Below are 15480 nucleotides of genomic sequence, written 5' to 3'. Positions count from 1 at the left end.
ATTCAGGGTTTGGAGAGTTACGTTGATATTGCAGAATGTGATGACATGATTATGTTTGAATAAGGCTACGTTCACATTTGCGTTGTTGGGCGTTGCGTCGGCGACACAACGCATGCAAAACACATTGTTTTGTGACGCATGCGTCCATTTTTGGCGCAAAAAAACTGCATCATGCAGCGTCCTCTGCTCCCTGACGCTTGCGCCAAAAATGACGCATGCGTCACAAAACGCAAGACAACGCATGTCCATGCACCCCCATGTTAAGTATAGGGGCGCATGACGCATGCGTCGCCGAACCTGCGCCCGACGCAACGCAAATGTGAATGCAGTCTAAATATTGATTTATTTTGTTGTTGAAGAAATGTGGATTGTTGTTCATGGGGAAAAAAAACATCCCCTGAAAATAAGCCTTAACCTATCTTTTGGAACACAAACAAATATAGAACACTTTTTTTCAGAGAAACACTGTATATTTTCCACACTCTTCACAAAAAAAATTTGATATACAACCCCTGGCAAAAATTATGGAATCACCGGCCTTGGAGGATATTCATTCAGTTGTTTAATTTTGTAGAAAAAAAGCAGATCACAGACATGGCACAAAACTAGTCATTTCAAATGGCAACTTTCTGGCTTTAAGAAACACTAAAAGAAATCAAGAACAAAAAATGTGGTAGTCAGTAATGGTTACTTTTTTTTAACCAAGCATAGGGAAAAATTATGGTGTCACTCAATTCTGAGGAAAAATTATGGAATCATGAAAAACAAACACACTCCAACACATCACTAGTATTTTGTTACACCACCTCTGGCTTTTATTACAGCTTGCAGTCTCTGAGGCATGGACTTAATGAGGGTCAAACAGTACTCTTCATTAATCTGGCTCCAACTTTCTCTGATTGCTGTTGCCAGATCAGCTTTGCAGGTTGGAGCCTTGTCATGGACCATTTTCAGCAACTTCCACCTAAGGGTATGTGTCCACGTTCAGTTTTGCTTCAGGCTTTGGTCAGGACTTTATGCAAGTAAAATCCTGACCAAAACTGCACCTGAGGTCACCGGCAGGTCACCTGCGGTGTACCTGCGTGTTTTGCTCATTGTAGCAACATGCTGCGTTTTTAAAAACGCACCGCGCATGCGTTTTCGCGGCAAAAACGCATGCGTTTTTTAACACATAGTGGAGTCGGGATTTCATGAAATCCCCTCCACTATGCTGTAACATCTGGACGCTGCGTTTTTGACGCTGCGGAAAAACGCAGCGGTTCCTGAACGTGGAAACATACCCTAAGATTTTCAATTGGATTGAGATCCGGACTATTTGCAGGCCATGACATTGACCTTATGTCTTTTTTTTCAAAGAACGATTTCACAGTTTTTGCTCTATTGCAAGATGCATTATCATCTTGAAAAATGATTATCTTCCCCAAACATCCTTTCAATTGATGGGATAAGAAGTGTCCAAAATATCAACATAAACTTGTGCATTTATTGAAGATATGACAGCCATCTCCACAGTGCCTTTACCTTACCTGCAGCCCCATATCATCAATGGCTGGAAATTTGCATGTTCTCTTCAGGCAGTCATCTTTATAAATCTCATTGGAACAGCACCAAACAAAAGTTCCAGCATCATCACCTTGCCCGATGCAGATTCGTGTTTCATCACTGAATATGACTTTCATCCAGTCATCCACAGTCCACGATTGCTTTTCCTTAGCCCATTGTAACCTTTTTTTTTCTGTTTAGGTGTTAATGATGGCTTTCGTTTAGCTTTTCTGTATGTAAATCCCATTTTCTTTAGGCGGTTTCTTACAGTTCGGTCACACACGTTGACTCCAGTTTCCACCCATTCGTTCCTCATTTGTTTTGTTGTGCATTTCCTGTTTTGGAGACATTGCTTTAAGTTTCCGGTCTTGACGCTTTGATGTCTTCCTTGGTCTACCAGTATGTTTGCCTTTAACAACCTTCCCATGTTGTTTGTATTTGGTCCAGATTTTAGACACAGCTGAATGTGAACAACCAACATCTTTTGCAACGTTGTGTGATGATTTACCCTCTTTTAAGAGTTTGATAATCCTCTCCTTTGTTTCAATTGACTTCTCTCGTGTTGGAGCCATGATTCATGTCAGTCCAATTGGTGCAACAGCTCTCCAAGGTGTTATCACTCCTTTTTAGATACAGACTAATGAGCAGATCTAATTTGATGCAGGTGTTATTTTTTGGTATGAAAATTTACAATGTGATTCCATAATTTTTTTCCTCAGAAAAAAAGGAACCATTACCGTATATACTCGAGTATAAGCCGACCAGAGTATAAGCTGAGACCCCTAACTTTGCCACAAAAAACTGGGAAAACTTAATGACTCGAGTATAAGCCTAGGGTGGAAAATGCAGCAGCTACCGGTAAATTTCAAAAATAGAAATAGGTACCAATAAAAGTAAAATTAATTGAGATATCAGTAGGTTGTGTTTTTGAATATCCATATTGAATCAGGAGCCCCATATAATGCTCCATACAGTTCATGATTGGCCCCATAAGATGCTCCATAAAGTTTATGATGGGCCCCATATTAAAATATGCCCCATATAATGCTGCACAAAGGTTAATAATGGCCCCCATAAGATGCCCCATAGACACATTTACCCCATACAGTGCTGCATAAAGGTTAATAAGGGCCCCATAAGATGCTCCAGAGACATTTGCCACATATAATGCAGCACAAATGTTGATTATGGGCCCCATAAGATGCTCCATAGAGATCTCGGGGTCTTGTTGGATAACTGATCCTCTAATTGTCCCAACCATAAGAACATTGATCTAGCCAATGATGTTGCGGCTATATTTGTTCTAATTAAGGCCGCGGAGGACTCCCAAGTCCGTCTTAGAAGGATGTCGGCCTCCCTGCCCATTGGGTCTCTTAGGCTTTAAGAGTCCTGGAATGGGATAGAGGTATTTTTTAGCCACTGGCACATCAATCTTGGGAATTTCCTCCAAGACCCTTATGTCTTCCGGATCAAAGGAGAGATGAGTTTTGAAGTCTCGGGACAACACCAGCCATTTCTCAGCATTTTCCCATTCCTCCAGCACCATGGCTCCCAAACCATTGTGCTCTAAGGCCCCCAAACATTAAGTCCTGTCTGGACTGTGGCTTGGGGTCCTCTCCTACTTGCCTTGTGTCTCTGATTGCCTGTACCAACTCGTCTGTGTCCTCAGCAGAAAATAGGTATCTTCTGCCCCGTTCCTGACTCTCCGTCAAAATTACGCCCTCTTCCTCCTAGTCAGATTCCAGGGGTTGGAATTAATCCTCTGAGCTTTGCTGCATCTCCCACCTAGGCCCCTTAGAACATGAACCTGGACTGGGAGGCTGCAGGCGAGAGAGGCTAGATATAGAGTCCTGTACTTCCTCCCGGATGAGGGACCTCATTTCCAACAAAAGAGATGGCTGTTCCTCCCTTACAATCTTGGTCATACAAACATTACAGAGGGTCCTGTCATAGGTGTCAGGGAGCTTCATATAGCAAATGGGACATCGCTTGGATTTTGATGAGGCTTTGCTCGTACGCTTGAGCTGGGGCTCCCTTGTCCTGCATATTGTGAGAGGGACTAATTAGCAGCTGAAGCCGACCACTGGCTGAATGGTTGAAAATGGCTATGTGTTGAGAATGTCCTAAATGCCGAGGACAGGGTCTAAGTGACAGCCGGGTGCTGGGGAACTTCTGCGCACAGTGCACTTGCCCCTCTTCCTGGTCCATCTTGCCCAGCTCTTCCATGCTGCCACCGTACGCCCTGCAAGATCCAGGAACTCAGGTCTGTTCTCGCTATTATTCAGTGTTCCTCCTCCAACACACGCCGACCTCTGACGCTGTCAGTGACGTCACCGGAAGCGAGACATCTTTCCGGAGCGCAACTTCTGGAAGAAGCCCACCAGCCGCCATCCGAGCCAAGAGCCTCCCACCGGGAGGAGCGGCTCACCCAGGAGCACATCCGCTCGACTGGTCTTTGGGGCAGAGGGAGTTTCGGCCCTGGGTCACTTGACAGGGGATCTTGGGCAAGCCGCACGATCCCCGAGTCTGGTAAGCTGCTGCTTCTCTCATGTGTCCCTCCATGCAGGGACAGGAAAAGCACTGAGGGAAGTGGGGCAGGGTGTGACCTTTTAAACTCTCGTGTGCTTTCCTGTCCCTGTAAGGAGGAGGAGGACCTCCTCCATGGTGCTGTCAGGAGTGACATCCTGGAAAATCTGATTTCCATACAGAAAAAAAAAAAAAATGGATGATTTTCAATCTGTTCGACATTCGTTTATATACAGTACAGAGCAAAAGTTTGGACACCCCTCATTTAAAGATTTTTCTGTATTTTCACGACTATGAAAATTGTAAATTCACACTGAAGGCATCAAAACTATGAATTAACACATGTGGAATTATATACTTAACAAAAAAGTGTGAAACAAATGAAAAAATCTCTATATATAATTGTCTAAGGGGTACTTCCGTCTTTCTGTCGGCAACTTCAGTCATGGAAATCCCTCGTTGCTGATTGGTCTCGCCGGCTGCCTGTCATGGCTGCCGTGACCAATCAGTGACGGGCACAGTCCGATTAGTTCCTCCCTACTCCTCTGCAGTCAGTGCCCGGCGCCCACTCCATACTCCTCTCCGATCACACAGGGTTAATGCCAGCGGTAACGGACCACTTCATGCTGCGGGTAACGCACTCAGTTACCGCTGCTATTAACCCTGTGTGTCCCCAACTTTTTACTATTGATGCTGCCTATGCAGCATCAGTAGTAAAAAGATCTAATGTTCAAAATAATAAAACAAAAAACCTGCTATTCTCACCTTCCGTCGTCCGACGATGCGCTCGCGCCTGCCGTCATCTTCCGTTCCCAGAGATGCATTGCGAAATTACCCAGAAGACTTAGTGGTCTCGCTAGACCGCCAAGTCATCTGGGTAATTTCGCAATGCATCCTGGGAACGGAAGATGGCGGCAGCTACGCGCGCATCGCCAGAGCTTCGCTGGATCCCGGCGGGTGAGTATATAACTTTTATTTTAATTTTTTTTTTAACAGGGATATGGTGCCCACACTGCTAAATACTACGTGGGCTGTGTTATATACCGCATGGCTGCTATATACTACTTGGGCAGTGTTACATACTGCGTGGGCTGTGCTATATACTATGTACCCTGTGTTATATACTACGTGGCCTGTGCTATACAATACGTCGCCTGTGTTATATACTGCGTGGGCTGTGTTATATACTGCGTGGCCACTGTTATATACTGCGTGGCCTGTATTAATGCATCGGCTATTCTACAATAAATATGTATGTATGTATGTATGCATGCATGTATGTATATAGCAGCCACATAGTATATAACACAGGCGACGTAGTATTTGTCTGCTATATACTACATGGCTCCTATATACTACGTGGCCTGTGCTAAAATCTTCATAAATAAACTACATACATATTCTAGAATACCCGATGCGTTAGAATCGGGCTACCATCTAGTAATACATAATATGGTCTTATCACTCTTTTCATCCAATAGCTTATAAATTGGCGAGATCAGTCCTGCTACCCATGAACATGCAAATCTATGGGTCTGAATTTGCACAGTTGCATTATTATGATGCCAAAGCATCTACAGTAAAGCCGAGGTAGACACCCCTTTCCTGTTTTTCTACCTCAAATTTCACTAATGTATATTCTGATGCTACAAATAATACAAGTAACAAAAGACAAATATTTTATAAATCTAAAAGTTTTATTAGGGTGACTGACAAAATGCTGCCTAAAATTTACTTTACATATGAGAAAAGTTTTCACAGAACCTAAAAACACATGATATTGTAGAAGAAAAAAAAAAACCTACAAAATGACAGGTTTATACAATAAAACCGTAGAGAAGCTCTTAGGTAGCCGTATCTTAAAGACTGGTTACTTAAGGCATCCTACTCAAGAGGTTAAGAGAAGATAAAAAAAAAAAAAAATCAATCATAAAAAGTTTCACATGAACAGCACCAGCTCCCAGTGACCGTTTAGAAATTCACAATTTGCCCATCCCATAAAATGGACCTTCAGTTTCATACAAATAGATGTCGGAATGTGTCAATATTCCCATCTATTAGGTAGCACATCATCTTGTAGGGTCCTTGCAGCTGCATGAAGGGTGGCAAAGACAATGCCCCCCAAAAGCAGCCAAACACTGAACGAGTGACATTAACACAAAACTCATCTTCGTCTTTTGGTGATCAGTTTTCTCTTCTTTGTCCAAAGAGTAAGATTTAAAAAAAATAAAAATAGAAAGAAATAGTGCCCCCCCCTCTTAAACCCCCAATGTCTTTCTTTTTTTTGACAGACACCACTAATAGCCAAACAATACATGCTACTGGGTAAAAATGCAGTAACACTAGTGGGAAAGAGGAGGAGCAGGGGCTTAGGGTGCAGTATCTCCTGGGCTTTACAATGGAAACACCTTCTTTGGCTGCAGGAAAAACTGAATCCTGTTGCCATCCTCCCACCCCGTCCCCACTATGCCGCAGGCCCCACCATCCATTGTGAATAACCGCATTATCTGGCTTTAGTTCTTGTCATCTTTTTTCTCTTCGTCCTCTGTTGGGTAGGAATGCCACGTCAGCCGTTCCTCATAGAAAGAAATCACCACTTGGGGACACTTCATATTGGCTTCTTTTGCTGGGACGAGATCGGCCTCGTCCGAGCTTTTCCTGTAGGTTATACAAGGGAAAGATAACATTACCTCCTGCCAGCTGGTGAATAAATGCACACTAATCATCAGAGATGCTGTGATACAATCGGTGCAAACCATACCTACCATTTCATCAGGAACATTAACTCTCCGCTTGAGTCTGTGGCTCCAATAATCCTTTCTGGATCTAAGCCTCGCGCAAATCCACGAGGCTTCTCAACCTGTCGGATAGAAAGGACACCATGCTAAATATTGTTGTTCAGAAACGCTATATGCCTTCAAATATAGTGTTAGTCTGAAGGTAAATTGCATTAAAATCATACCTGGCTGGCTTACCACAACAGCGGCTACTGGGTAAAAATATTTTTTTTCTCCCTGCAGCCACTAGCTTCCATGCATCCAGGTTATGCAAGGAGCAGTGACTGTTACAGCTCCCACTGCAATCACTCTCCGGTACATTGATTGAGCGAGTGTGAGAGAGAGTGTGTGTGTGTGTGTGTGTGTGCGTGCAGCAGGATGTGCCTCACTACCCAACGTCTCCCTGCACCACCCAAGTAACTGGGAGCGAGCGGCTGCAGGGGGGTATAACTTAAATTTGTCCCTTAATCCGGTGCTCCACTAAGGCATCCTGACATGATCTGAATTTTTTTTTAACCTGCATATTACCGTTAAATCTGCAGGTCAACACTGTTTCTAGACATGGAAGGACCATGTTGAATTGCAATATGTCCAAGAATGCTCAAATCCATTTTACAGACAAGTCGGTGCTGGTAGTTTCAAGTTAATACCTTTAATTGTGCCAAAAGACGCAGTTTGTAGGCCTCTCCCCATCATACAGGAGCACACAGCTGTGGCCATGACTGGCCTATGAACTACTACGTTCACCTAAAGGGGCTGTCCCGCTTTTACTCTATCACTTATTGGATGCCCCGCTGGCTTCCATTTCCTGGTCCTAATTCGGCACTCAGCAATAGTACAAACATTATGCTCAGCCAGTGTTCGCAGCAGAGATCCTGCTAACAAGCGACTGGCTGAGCAGCATTTCCTAGCAATTCGTGTTATCAGGAGCAATAAGTAGAAACCAGAGTACCAAGGCAGCTTGAGAACTGGAGCCACAGGAGATATGGGGAATTTTGCTTAATTTGTTTATTTTAAGACTTTACTAAAAATGTTTTAGTGGTTATTAAACCATAAAAAATGAGCTATCAAGAATTATGGTGTATGTGAAAGTGTTGAAGAGCCATTACATTCAGGTGCTCATTTTAAGTGAAGGAGGCAATTAAAGGGAATCTGTCACCAGATTTTTGCTACCCCCAACTGAGAGCTGCATGATGTAAGGGAAGGGTTCCTGATTCCAGCAATGTGTCACCTACTGAGCTGTTCACTTATTTAATTACAATCCGTTTTATCTGCTGTAGATCTAGCAGTTCTCTGAATGCTGAGCCCTGTATAACCCCACCTACACCACTGATTGGCAACTTACTGTGTAGCTCTACATAGGGATAAAGCAGCCAATCAGTGGTGGGTAGGGATATACAGAACTTATGAATATGGAGGACTACAAGGCAGCAGGCTTACTAGTTCTCCAGTAATAACCTTGTGCTGATAAAGCAGTGATTTTATCAATAATACAGCAAGCAACTCAGTAATTGACATGGCTGGAATCAGGGTCACTGTCCCTACATCATGCTGCTCTCAGATTAAGTGGCAAAAAACAGGTAACAGGTTCCCTTTAATATCTTCCTTTTCAAGACTTCAGGTCAGAGCAATGTGGGTTGAGGCAGTTCCAATCCCACCACTGTCCACTGAAAAAAAAAAAAAAGGCAATTATCAAAAAGAAGATTTAAAAATAGTAATAACGTATAGAGTGAAGACAATTAAACATTAGATATATGTAGTTGTTGAGACTTAAGCAACAGAAGTTTTAAATGTGCCTTTTTCCTGGAAGTGTTTTGGTTCTTCAACTATTCTTACCTCATCTTTCTTTTTCTTGGGCCTAACCTCTTCACCCACAAGCTCAGTGTCAGAATCCGCCTTGCGCTTCCCATCTGTGTCGTGTGCGCTTTTCTGTGACTGTAGGAACTCTGCAATCAGATCAGGACAGTCCAAGTTCTCTTCTGGCTCCCAAGTGTTGTCATCACTGCAAACACCAGATGCATTCAGATTCAGCTAAATTCTAAAGACTCGTGAACCCCCAAAGTGTTTATTGGTATTACACCATCATACTTTTTTTTTCTCTTACAGATGAGGTGCCAAGCAGCACAGCACAAGAGAGGATTGGACATGTTGAAATTCAAGATAGCCCATCCTTATTTCCCCCATCTGAAGACCCAGAATTTGTTCTGAACTTGAAAATCATTATCCCAATCGACAGTCCATATACAGCAGTCAATCTACATAAGCAGAGCTGCAGTGTAAATCAGGAGGGATGATCAGTGCAGAAGCTTTAGCTTATCAGTCATCTATAGGAGAGTTTAAGGATGCAGTCAGACGGCCGTATAACTCGCACAAGGATTGCATCGTAAATCCTTGGACGGGCAGTTGGCTCTCCTGACCTGAATGTGACAACATGTATTTCTACACAGCTGTCACGTTCAGGTCAGGAGAGCCGACGGCCAGTCCCACAATTGGGATACGATCTATTCACCAGTTATACGGCCATCTGACTGCACCCTTAGGGTACCGTCACACAGTACCATTTTCATCGCTAAGACGGTACGATTCGTGACGTTCTAGCGATATCGTTACGATATCGCAGTGTCTGACACGCAGCAGCGATCAGGGACCCTGCTGAGAATCGTACGTCGTAGCAGATCGTTTGGAACTTTCTTTCGTCGCTTGATCACCCGCTGACATCGCTGGATCGTTGTGTGTGACAGCGATCCAGCGATGTGTTCGCTTGTAACCAGGGTAAACATCGGGTAACTAAGCGCAGGGCCGCGCTTAGTAACCCGATGTTTACCGTGGTTACCAGCGTAAACGTAAAAAAACCAAACAGTACATACTTACATTCCGGTGTCTGTCCCCCGGCGTCTCAGCTTCTCTGCACTGTGAGCGCCGGCCAGCGAGCACAGCGGTGACGTCACCGCTCTGCTTTCCGGCTATGGCGCTTACACAGTGCAGAGAAGCAGAACGCCGGGGGACAGACACCGGAATGTAAGTATGTACTGTTTGTTTTTTTTACGTTTATGCTGGTAACCAGGGTAAACATCGGGTTACTAAGCGCGGCCCTGCGCTTAGTAACCCGATGTTTACCCTGGTTACCCGGGGACTTCGGCATCGCTCCAGCGCCGTGATTGCAAAGTGTGACCGCAGTCTACGACGCTGGAGCGATAATTATACGACGCTGCGACGTCACGGATCGTGCCGTCGTAGCGATGAAAATGGTACTGTGTGACGGCACCCTTAGACTCCCACAAGTGAGTGCAGCAAGGCTGCAAGTCACTGAGCATAATGGCACGCCACTTAGTGACGTATAATGACACTTTAGACCAAAAATATCAGCCCGCATTAAGTTTCATAAGGTTTTTTTTGTCTGTACATGTGGGCAAACAGAAGTTTTTAAAAGACATAAAACTAAATGGATTCACATGAGACTACCAATAATGTGCCAAGAATTAACCTGTAAGACAGCGTTGGCAGACTGGGCATAAGTGAGATTTGTAGCTACTTCAGTTGAGGACGCTTTCATCCCAGAAACTGAATTTTTTTTTTTTAATCGCATAATTGTGAATAGAAAACTGAACTTTGAAGATGCAGATCACAATTCCAATTTAGAGCTTTCCACTGCCAGGATGTTGGCGCCTTATGAGAGTCTCCCGTCAATCCTTTTTTGTTGGGTTTTTCACTTGCACGTTTTACACTCCTCTTATTACCTACAGAACATTGGTAGCTGTTTGAGTCCGACATCTCTAAGTCTGCTGCTAAGGAAACCCAACAAATATAGTTGCAAAGTAGAATAAGCCACCTAACTTTCCATAAATCAATCACTTACTCAGAGAACCCTTTCCATTTCAGAAGATATTCAACCTTCCCTTTAACCACCCGCCTGTCTAGAACCTTTTCGACAACATATTCTTCCTCCTCTTCATCTTCTACTTCCATTTTTTTCTTGTTTTGTTTCTTTCCCAAAACTGTCGCCAGGTTGTCGGTGTGATGGATCTGTATGTATGGGGCAGAGAAGAAATCAGAGATGAAGACACTATACAAACATTAAAATAATTATGCATGAAACAAATCATATGCTAGCATCAAACTGTGCCAGTGAAAACGGTGGCATCCATTGAAAGGAGTTATCAGGTTTTATATACCCCCGTTAAGGAATTCTCATCTTTTGGCCAAATTAGAGTGGTTACAAAACATCTCACGTTCCGGAGAATCTGTATTTTGTATTACACCCCTTTGATTTTGTGTAATAACTAATTTTCCCTGTGGTGGTGCTGCAGGAAGACGGAACACTTACTATAAGGTTTCTCAATGACAATTAGTGATCAGTAGACAAAAAGATTCACGACTAATACTCATGAGATCACCCCAGGTGCTGGAGGGGCTCACCTACCCACAATATGTGACCCATGTAGAAACCATCGAGGGTTTGGGACCACTAGGTACAGATGTCACAGTGAAGAAAATGCAACAGTACAGTTGAATGCAAGTGAACGAGCGGATATTAGGGCATGCAGAGGACTGCAATACAACCCCACGTAATGGACCAAGGTTAGATCCCAAGTAGGAGAAGAGACAAAACGCTTCATTTACTTGGGGTCACTGCAGCTTTGCCTGTTGGATCGTACTGTGAATTGCTCATTTTGCTGACCAGCGCCTGGAGATTATATGTGACTAATGACATGTTATCTGTCAATTTGGAATTGTTCAGCATTTTTTTTTAAAAGGTCAAAATACAAGTGTATGACATGATTAGTGGATCATCTGCTAACATGGAGTCTAAAAAGAAAAAAAGCTAGTCCTCAATTTTTAGAGTGGCATGTTAAGGGTTATATCGAAAAGTCAACAGGTCAACTATGCGCTGGATGAACATATTGTTAAAGGGGTTGTGAATTACTCAGACAACATAGTCTCAATCAGCATGTTTACGCCAGTAAAATAAAAATACTTATATACTCACTTCCGATGCAGGCGCCATTCCAGCTGTCTCGGTACTCGCTCTCCCAGGGCTCACGTGAGGTTGTTAGGTCACTGTCCCCACCTTCGGACGCATCAGACATCAAGAGAGGGAGCAGCCAGCCATAGCTCTTGATGTCGGATATGTCTGAAGCAGGGGACAGTGACAGCAGAGCTGATTGGGCGCAGTGCTCATGTGACACAACCGCAAGTGCAGACACCGCAGGTGAGTACAAGTGTTATTTTACTAATGCAGGAAAGATATATATCTTGGTACCGTGTTAGCCAGTAGATAGAAAAATATTTAGAATTGAGAGTCCTCAGTGGTTGATACCTTTTAATGTTACCATCTTTTCAGTTTACTAATGCAAACATGCTGAATGTTTTCAGATGAATGTTCGTCCAGCCATCAGTCTGACTCCCCCAAACACAGGGAGTGTTAAGGTACCGTTACACTAAACGACTTACCAACGATCACGACCAGCGATACGATCTGGCCATGATCGTTGGTAAGTCGTTGTGTGGTCGCTGGGCAGCTGTCACACAGACCGCTCTCTCCAGCGACCAACGATCAGGGGAACGACTTCGGCATCGTTGAAACTGTCTTCAACGATGCCGAAGTCTCCCTGCAGCACCCGGGTAAACATCGGGTTACTAAGTACAGGGCCGCGCTTAGTAACCCGATATTTACCCTGGTTACCATTGTAAAAGTTAAAAAAAACCAAAACACTACATACTCACATTCCAATGTCTGTCACGTCCCCCGCCGTCAGCTTCCCGCACTGACTGTCAGCGCTGGCCGTAAAGCAGAGCACAGCGGTGATGTCACCGCTGTGCTCTTCTTTACGGCCGGCACTGACAGTCAGTGCGGGAAGCTGACGGCGGGGGACGTGACAGACATTGGAATGTGAGTATGTAGTGTTTTGGTTTTTTTTAACTTTTACAATGGTAACCAGGGTAAATATCGGGTTACTAAGCGCGGCCCTGCACTTAGTAACCCGATGTTTACCCTGGTTACAAGTGAACACATCGCTGGATCGGCGTCACACACGCCGATCCAGCGATGACAGCGGGTGATCAGTGACCAAAAAAAGGTCCTGATCATTCCCTACGACCAATGATCTCCCAGCAGGGGCCTGATCGTTAGTCGCTGTCACACGAGATCGTTAGCGGGATCGTTGCTACATCACAAAAAAGCGTGACGTTGCAACGATATCGTTAACGAAATCGTTATGTGTGAAGGTACCTTTAGGCTTAGCCAAGTGCTTCTGTGTTCTCTACGAGAGCCGCTGCCAGACTTCAAGGACGGGATCTTATCTTCAGGGAGAACAAAAGGATCGTTCACTGAAATTCAGCAACTTGGAATAGTCTCTCCCCAGACATCATCAGGACGCCCCTCAATGCATAAGACTGAGAGACAATCCGCCATTATTGGTGGGTTCAGCAGACTTTGGTCTAATGTGTATAGATGCCTTTACATAAATGGCCAGTGTCATCCTGCCTGTGATCATATCCATAAGGACAGGTGAGCGGATCTGTACAAAATAAGAAGTGTCAGTCTCATATGAGGATCAGTGGTCAGAGAGAAAACGGCAAGATTTCAAAAGAAACATGAAACATTAAAAAAAAAAAAAAATAGTCAAAGTGATTGAGGAAAGTTCCCTTTATGGGAGAGGTGTGGAGAAACAAGTGCAGGAAGACGTGCCATGAGATGCAAGGTTTGGACAACTCCGTGGCCAATGAAGAGCTGATATATGTAGTGGCTCTCTGTTCTGAATAGAGCATGGCACCCAGAGTGGCGGAGGGAGCACCGACGGGATTTTATGGGCAACAAGGCCACCTAATGTGTGTAATACTTCTAGTAATGTCACTTTGTAACGATGCTCCGAGAGGTAACAGGTAAGGAAATCACAGACGCCGTCATGCTGCCAGTGGGCACTGTGCTAATGATGGCACAGCCTTCTAAAGAGCTACTGCCACCTTGCCCCTACCAGCACCTGGGACTGGCCTACTGGGGAGTAGGTGAATTCCCCGGCAGGCCCCTACATGAGCACTAGTTGGCACTACACGTCAGTCACTATGGACGGATGAAGGAGGCACCACATCATTCATATTACATAGAAGCAGAGGGGAATTTGTGAGTGAGGGTAATGTGATGCTTGCATATGGCTGACAGTGGCCCCCAGAGTCAGTGTTACTGGAGGGCCCCTGTCACCCCTGACCAGCAACACTGCCTACCACATCTCCTGGCATGTAATGTGGCCCCTTAGTGCCCAGCTGGATGAGGCAGCCCTGCTGGATGATGCAGCCCTGCTAGGTGGCACCAGGTGCAGGCCGCCATGCCCAGCACTGAGGGCGCCACTTACTCGGGCACAACTTTCCTCCCCAGAGGAGCACCAGCTCTACAAGTGACCAGTCCCCCTGCACTGACCGGGGCGGCGCATTACGCCAGCCGGGGCACCATCACTTCACACCGCAGGGCTAGGAGCAGCAGTACGGAGACAACATCTCACCAGTCGGGCGGGACGACTGCTGGTCTCCCCGGGCTCTCAGGCCTGTCGCTGCACCTGGAAAGGCGCCTCCAGCGAAGCACAACCGTTCTGCAGCCGCTGGTGGAGCTGGAATTGGCGCGCTGCACGGCCTCCAACCGCTCTCCCAGTACACGTGATCCGGTTCGGTTCTGGGAATGTGGCGCCTCCAAACAAAAGGCTCTGCTCTGCCGCCACCAAGCAGTAGCACCGCGCATGCGCCGCGCCTCCGAGCATCACGGGAGCTGTAGTTCCGTTTCAGCAGCGTGTTCCTCACTAATGAATATTTCACTCCTCAGGGGGATACTGCTCTGGAAACTGCTCTACGGGATTAATAATCATGTGCGGCATGGGATGTAGATTATGAGAGCCTGTTATTATTAGTGTATAGAGCTATAGAGGCGAATGCTGCAGAGCTGGAAACTACACTTCCCAGAATCCTGCGCGCATTGCCCGGAAGTGATCGTTAGAAGAAAACAGCTGAGAGGAGACCACGGGGAGTGGTGGTTTATCGTGTGTAAGATGCTTTACGTTTCTGTGCAGGGGATATGTAAGGATGTGGTCTGTACCGTGGTGTTCTAGAGAAAGGAGGGTCTATGCTATTAAGGTGATATAGGGGTCTATGGTATTAGGGGGTGATATAGGGGGGGGGGGGGGCTATGGAATTAGGAGGTGATATGGGGTGGGTCTATGGTATTAGAGGGTGATATAGGGGGGGTCTATGGTATTAGAGGGTGATATAGGGGGGTCTATGGTATTAGGAGGTGATATAGCGGGGCCTATGGTATTAGGAGGTGATATAGGGGGGTCTATGGTATTAGGAGGTGATATAGGGGGGTCTATGGTATTAGGAGGTGATATGGGGGTCTATGGTATTAGGGGGTGATATAGGGTGGGGTTATGGTATTAGGAGGTGATATGGGAGGGTCTATGGTATTAGGAGGTGCTATGGGGGTTTATGGTATTAGGGGGTGATATGGAGGGTCTATGGTATTAGAGGGTGATATAGGGGGTCTATGGTATTAGGAGGTGCTATGGGGGGTTTATGGTGTTAAGGAGTTGATTTGGGGGGTTATGGTGTTAAGGAGTTGATTTGGGGGGGTCTATGGTATTAGGAGGTGATA

The 15480-nt window shown here is 45.2% G+C and overlaps 2 protein-coding genes across 10 annotated transcripts in view; one reads left to right on the top strand and one right to left on the bottom strand.

The window, feature by feature from the left end:
• Nucleotides 1-5746: 5746 nt before the first annotated feature.
• CBX1 (chromobox 1) lies at nucleotides 5747-14480 on the bottom strand. Its single transcript, XM_077252226.1, has 5 exons — nucleotides 14342-14480; nucleotides 10702-10868; nucleotides 8682-8847; nucleotides 6834-6928; nucleotides 5747-6726 (listed from the first exon to the last, which is right to left on the bottom strand). The coding sequence occupies exons 2-5, from the start codon at nucleotides 10809-10811 to the stop codon at nucleotides 6582-6584; spliced, it is 516 nt and encodes a 171-aa protein (XP_077108341.1). The 5' UTR covers nucleotides 10812-10868; nucleotides 14342-14480; the 3' UTR covers nucleotides 5747-6581.
• Nucleotides 14481-14741: 261 nt separating this feature from the next.
• SNX11 (sorting nexin 11) overlaps nucleotides 14742-15480 on the top strand; it is a 32141-nt gene continuing 31402 nt past the window's right edge. For 3 of the 9 annotated variants that reach the window (XM_077252222.1, XM_077252218.1, XM_077252215.1), the window contains exon 1: nucleotides 14851-14963. The gene's annotated coding sequence lies outside the window, so the exon portion shown is untranslated. Of the gene's footprint in view, nucleotides 14964-15480 lie in introns of all 9 variants that reach the window. The other 6 variants (XM_077252220.1, XM_077252214.1, XM_077252221.1 and 3 more) reach the window with 4 other exon arrangements.

The sequence above is a fragment of the Ranitomeya variabilis genome, chromosome 4, assembly GCF_051348905.1.
Source record: "Ranitomeya variabilis isolate aRanVar5 chromosome 4, aRanVar5.hap1, whole genome shotgun sequence".
Lineage (NCBI taxonomy): Eukaryota > Metazoa > Chordata > Amphibia > Anura > Dendrobatidae > Ranitomeya > Ranitomeya variabilis.
This window is presented reverse-complemented; position numbering and strand designations above follow the sequence as displayed.

Excerpts from the sequence above, each read along its gene's own strand:
- CBX1 (XM_077252226.1), bottom strand. The coding sequence starts at position 10,811 with ATGGAAGTAGAAGATGAAGAGGAGGAAGAATATGTTGTCGAAAAGGTT. Across the intron at positions 8,848-10,701 it reads AAATGGAAAGGGTTCTCTGA|TGATGACAACACTTGGGAGC; the intron begins GTAAGTGATTGA and ends TGGTGTTTGCAG. Across the intron at positions 6,727-6,833 it reads TTAATGTTCCTGATGAAATG|GAAAAGCTCGGACGAGGCCG; the intron begins GTAGGTATGGTT and ends TATAACCTACAG.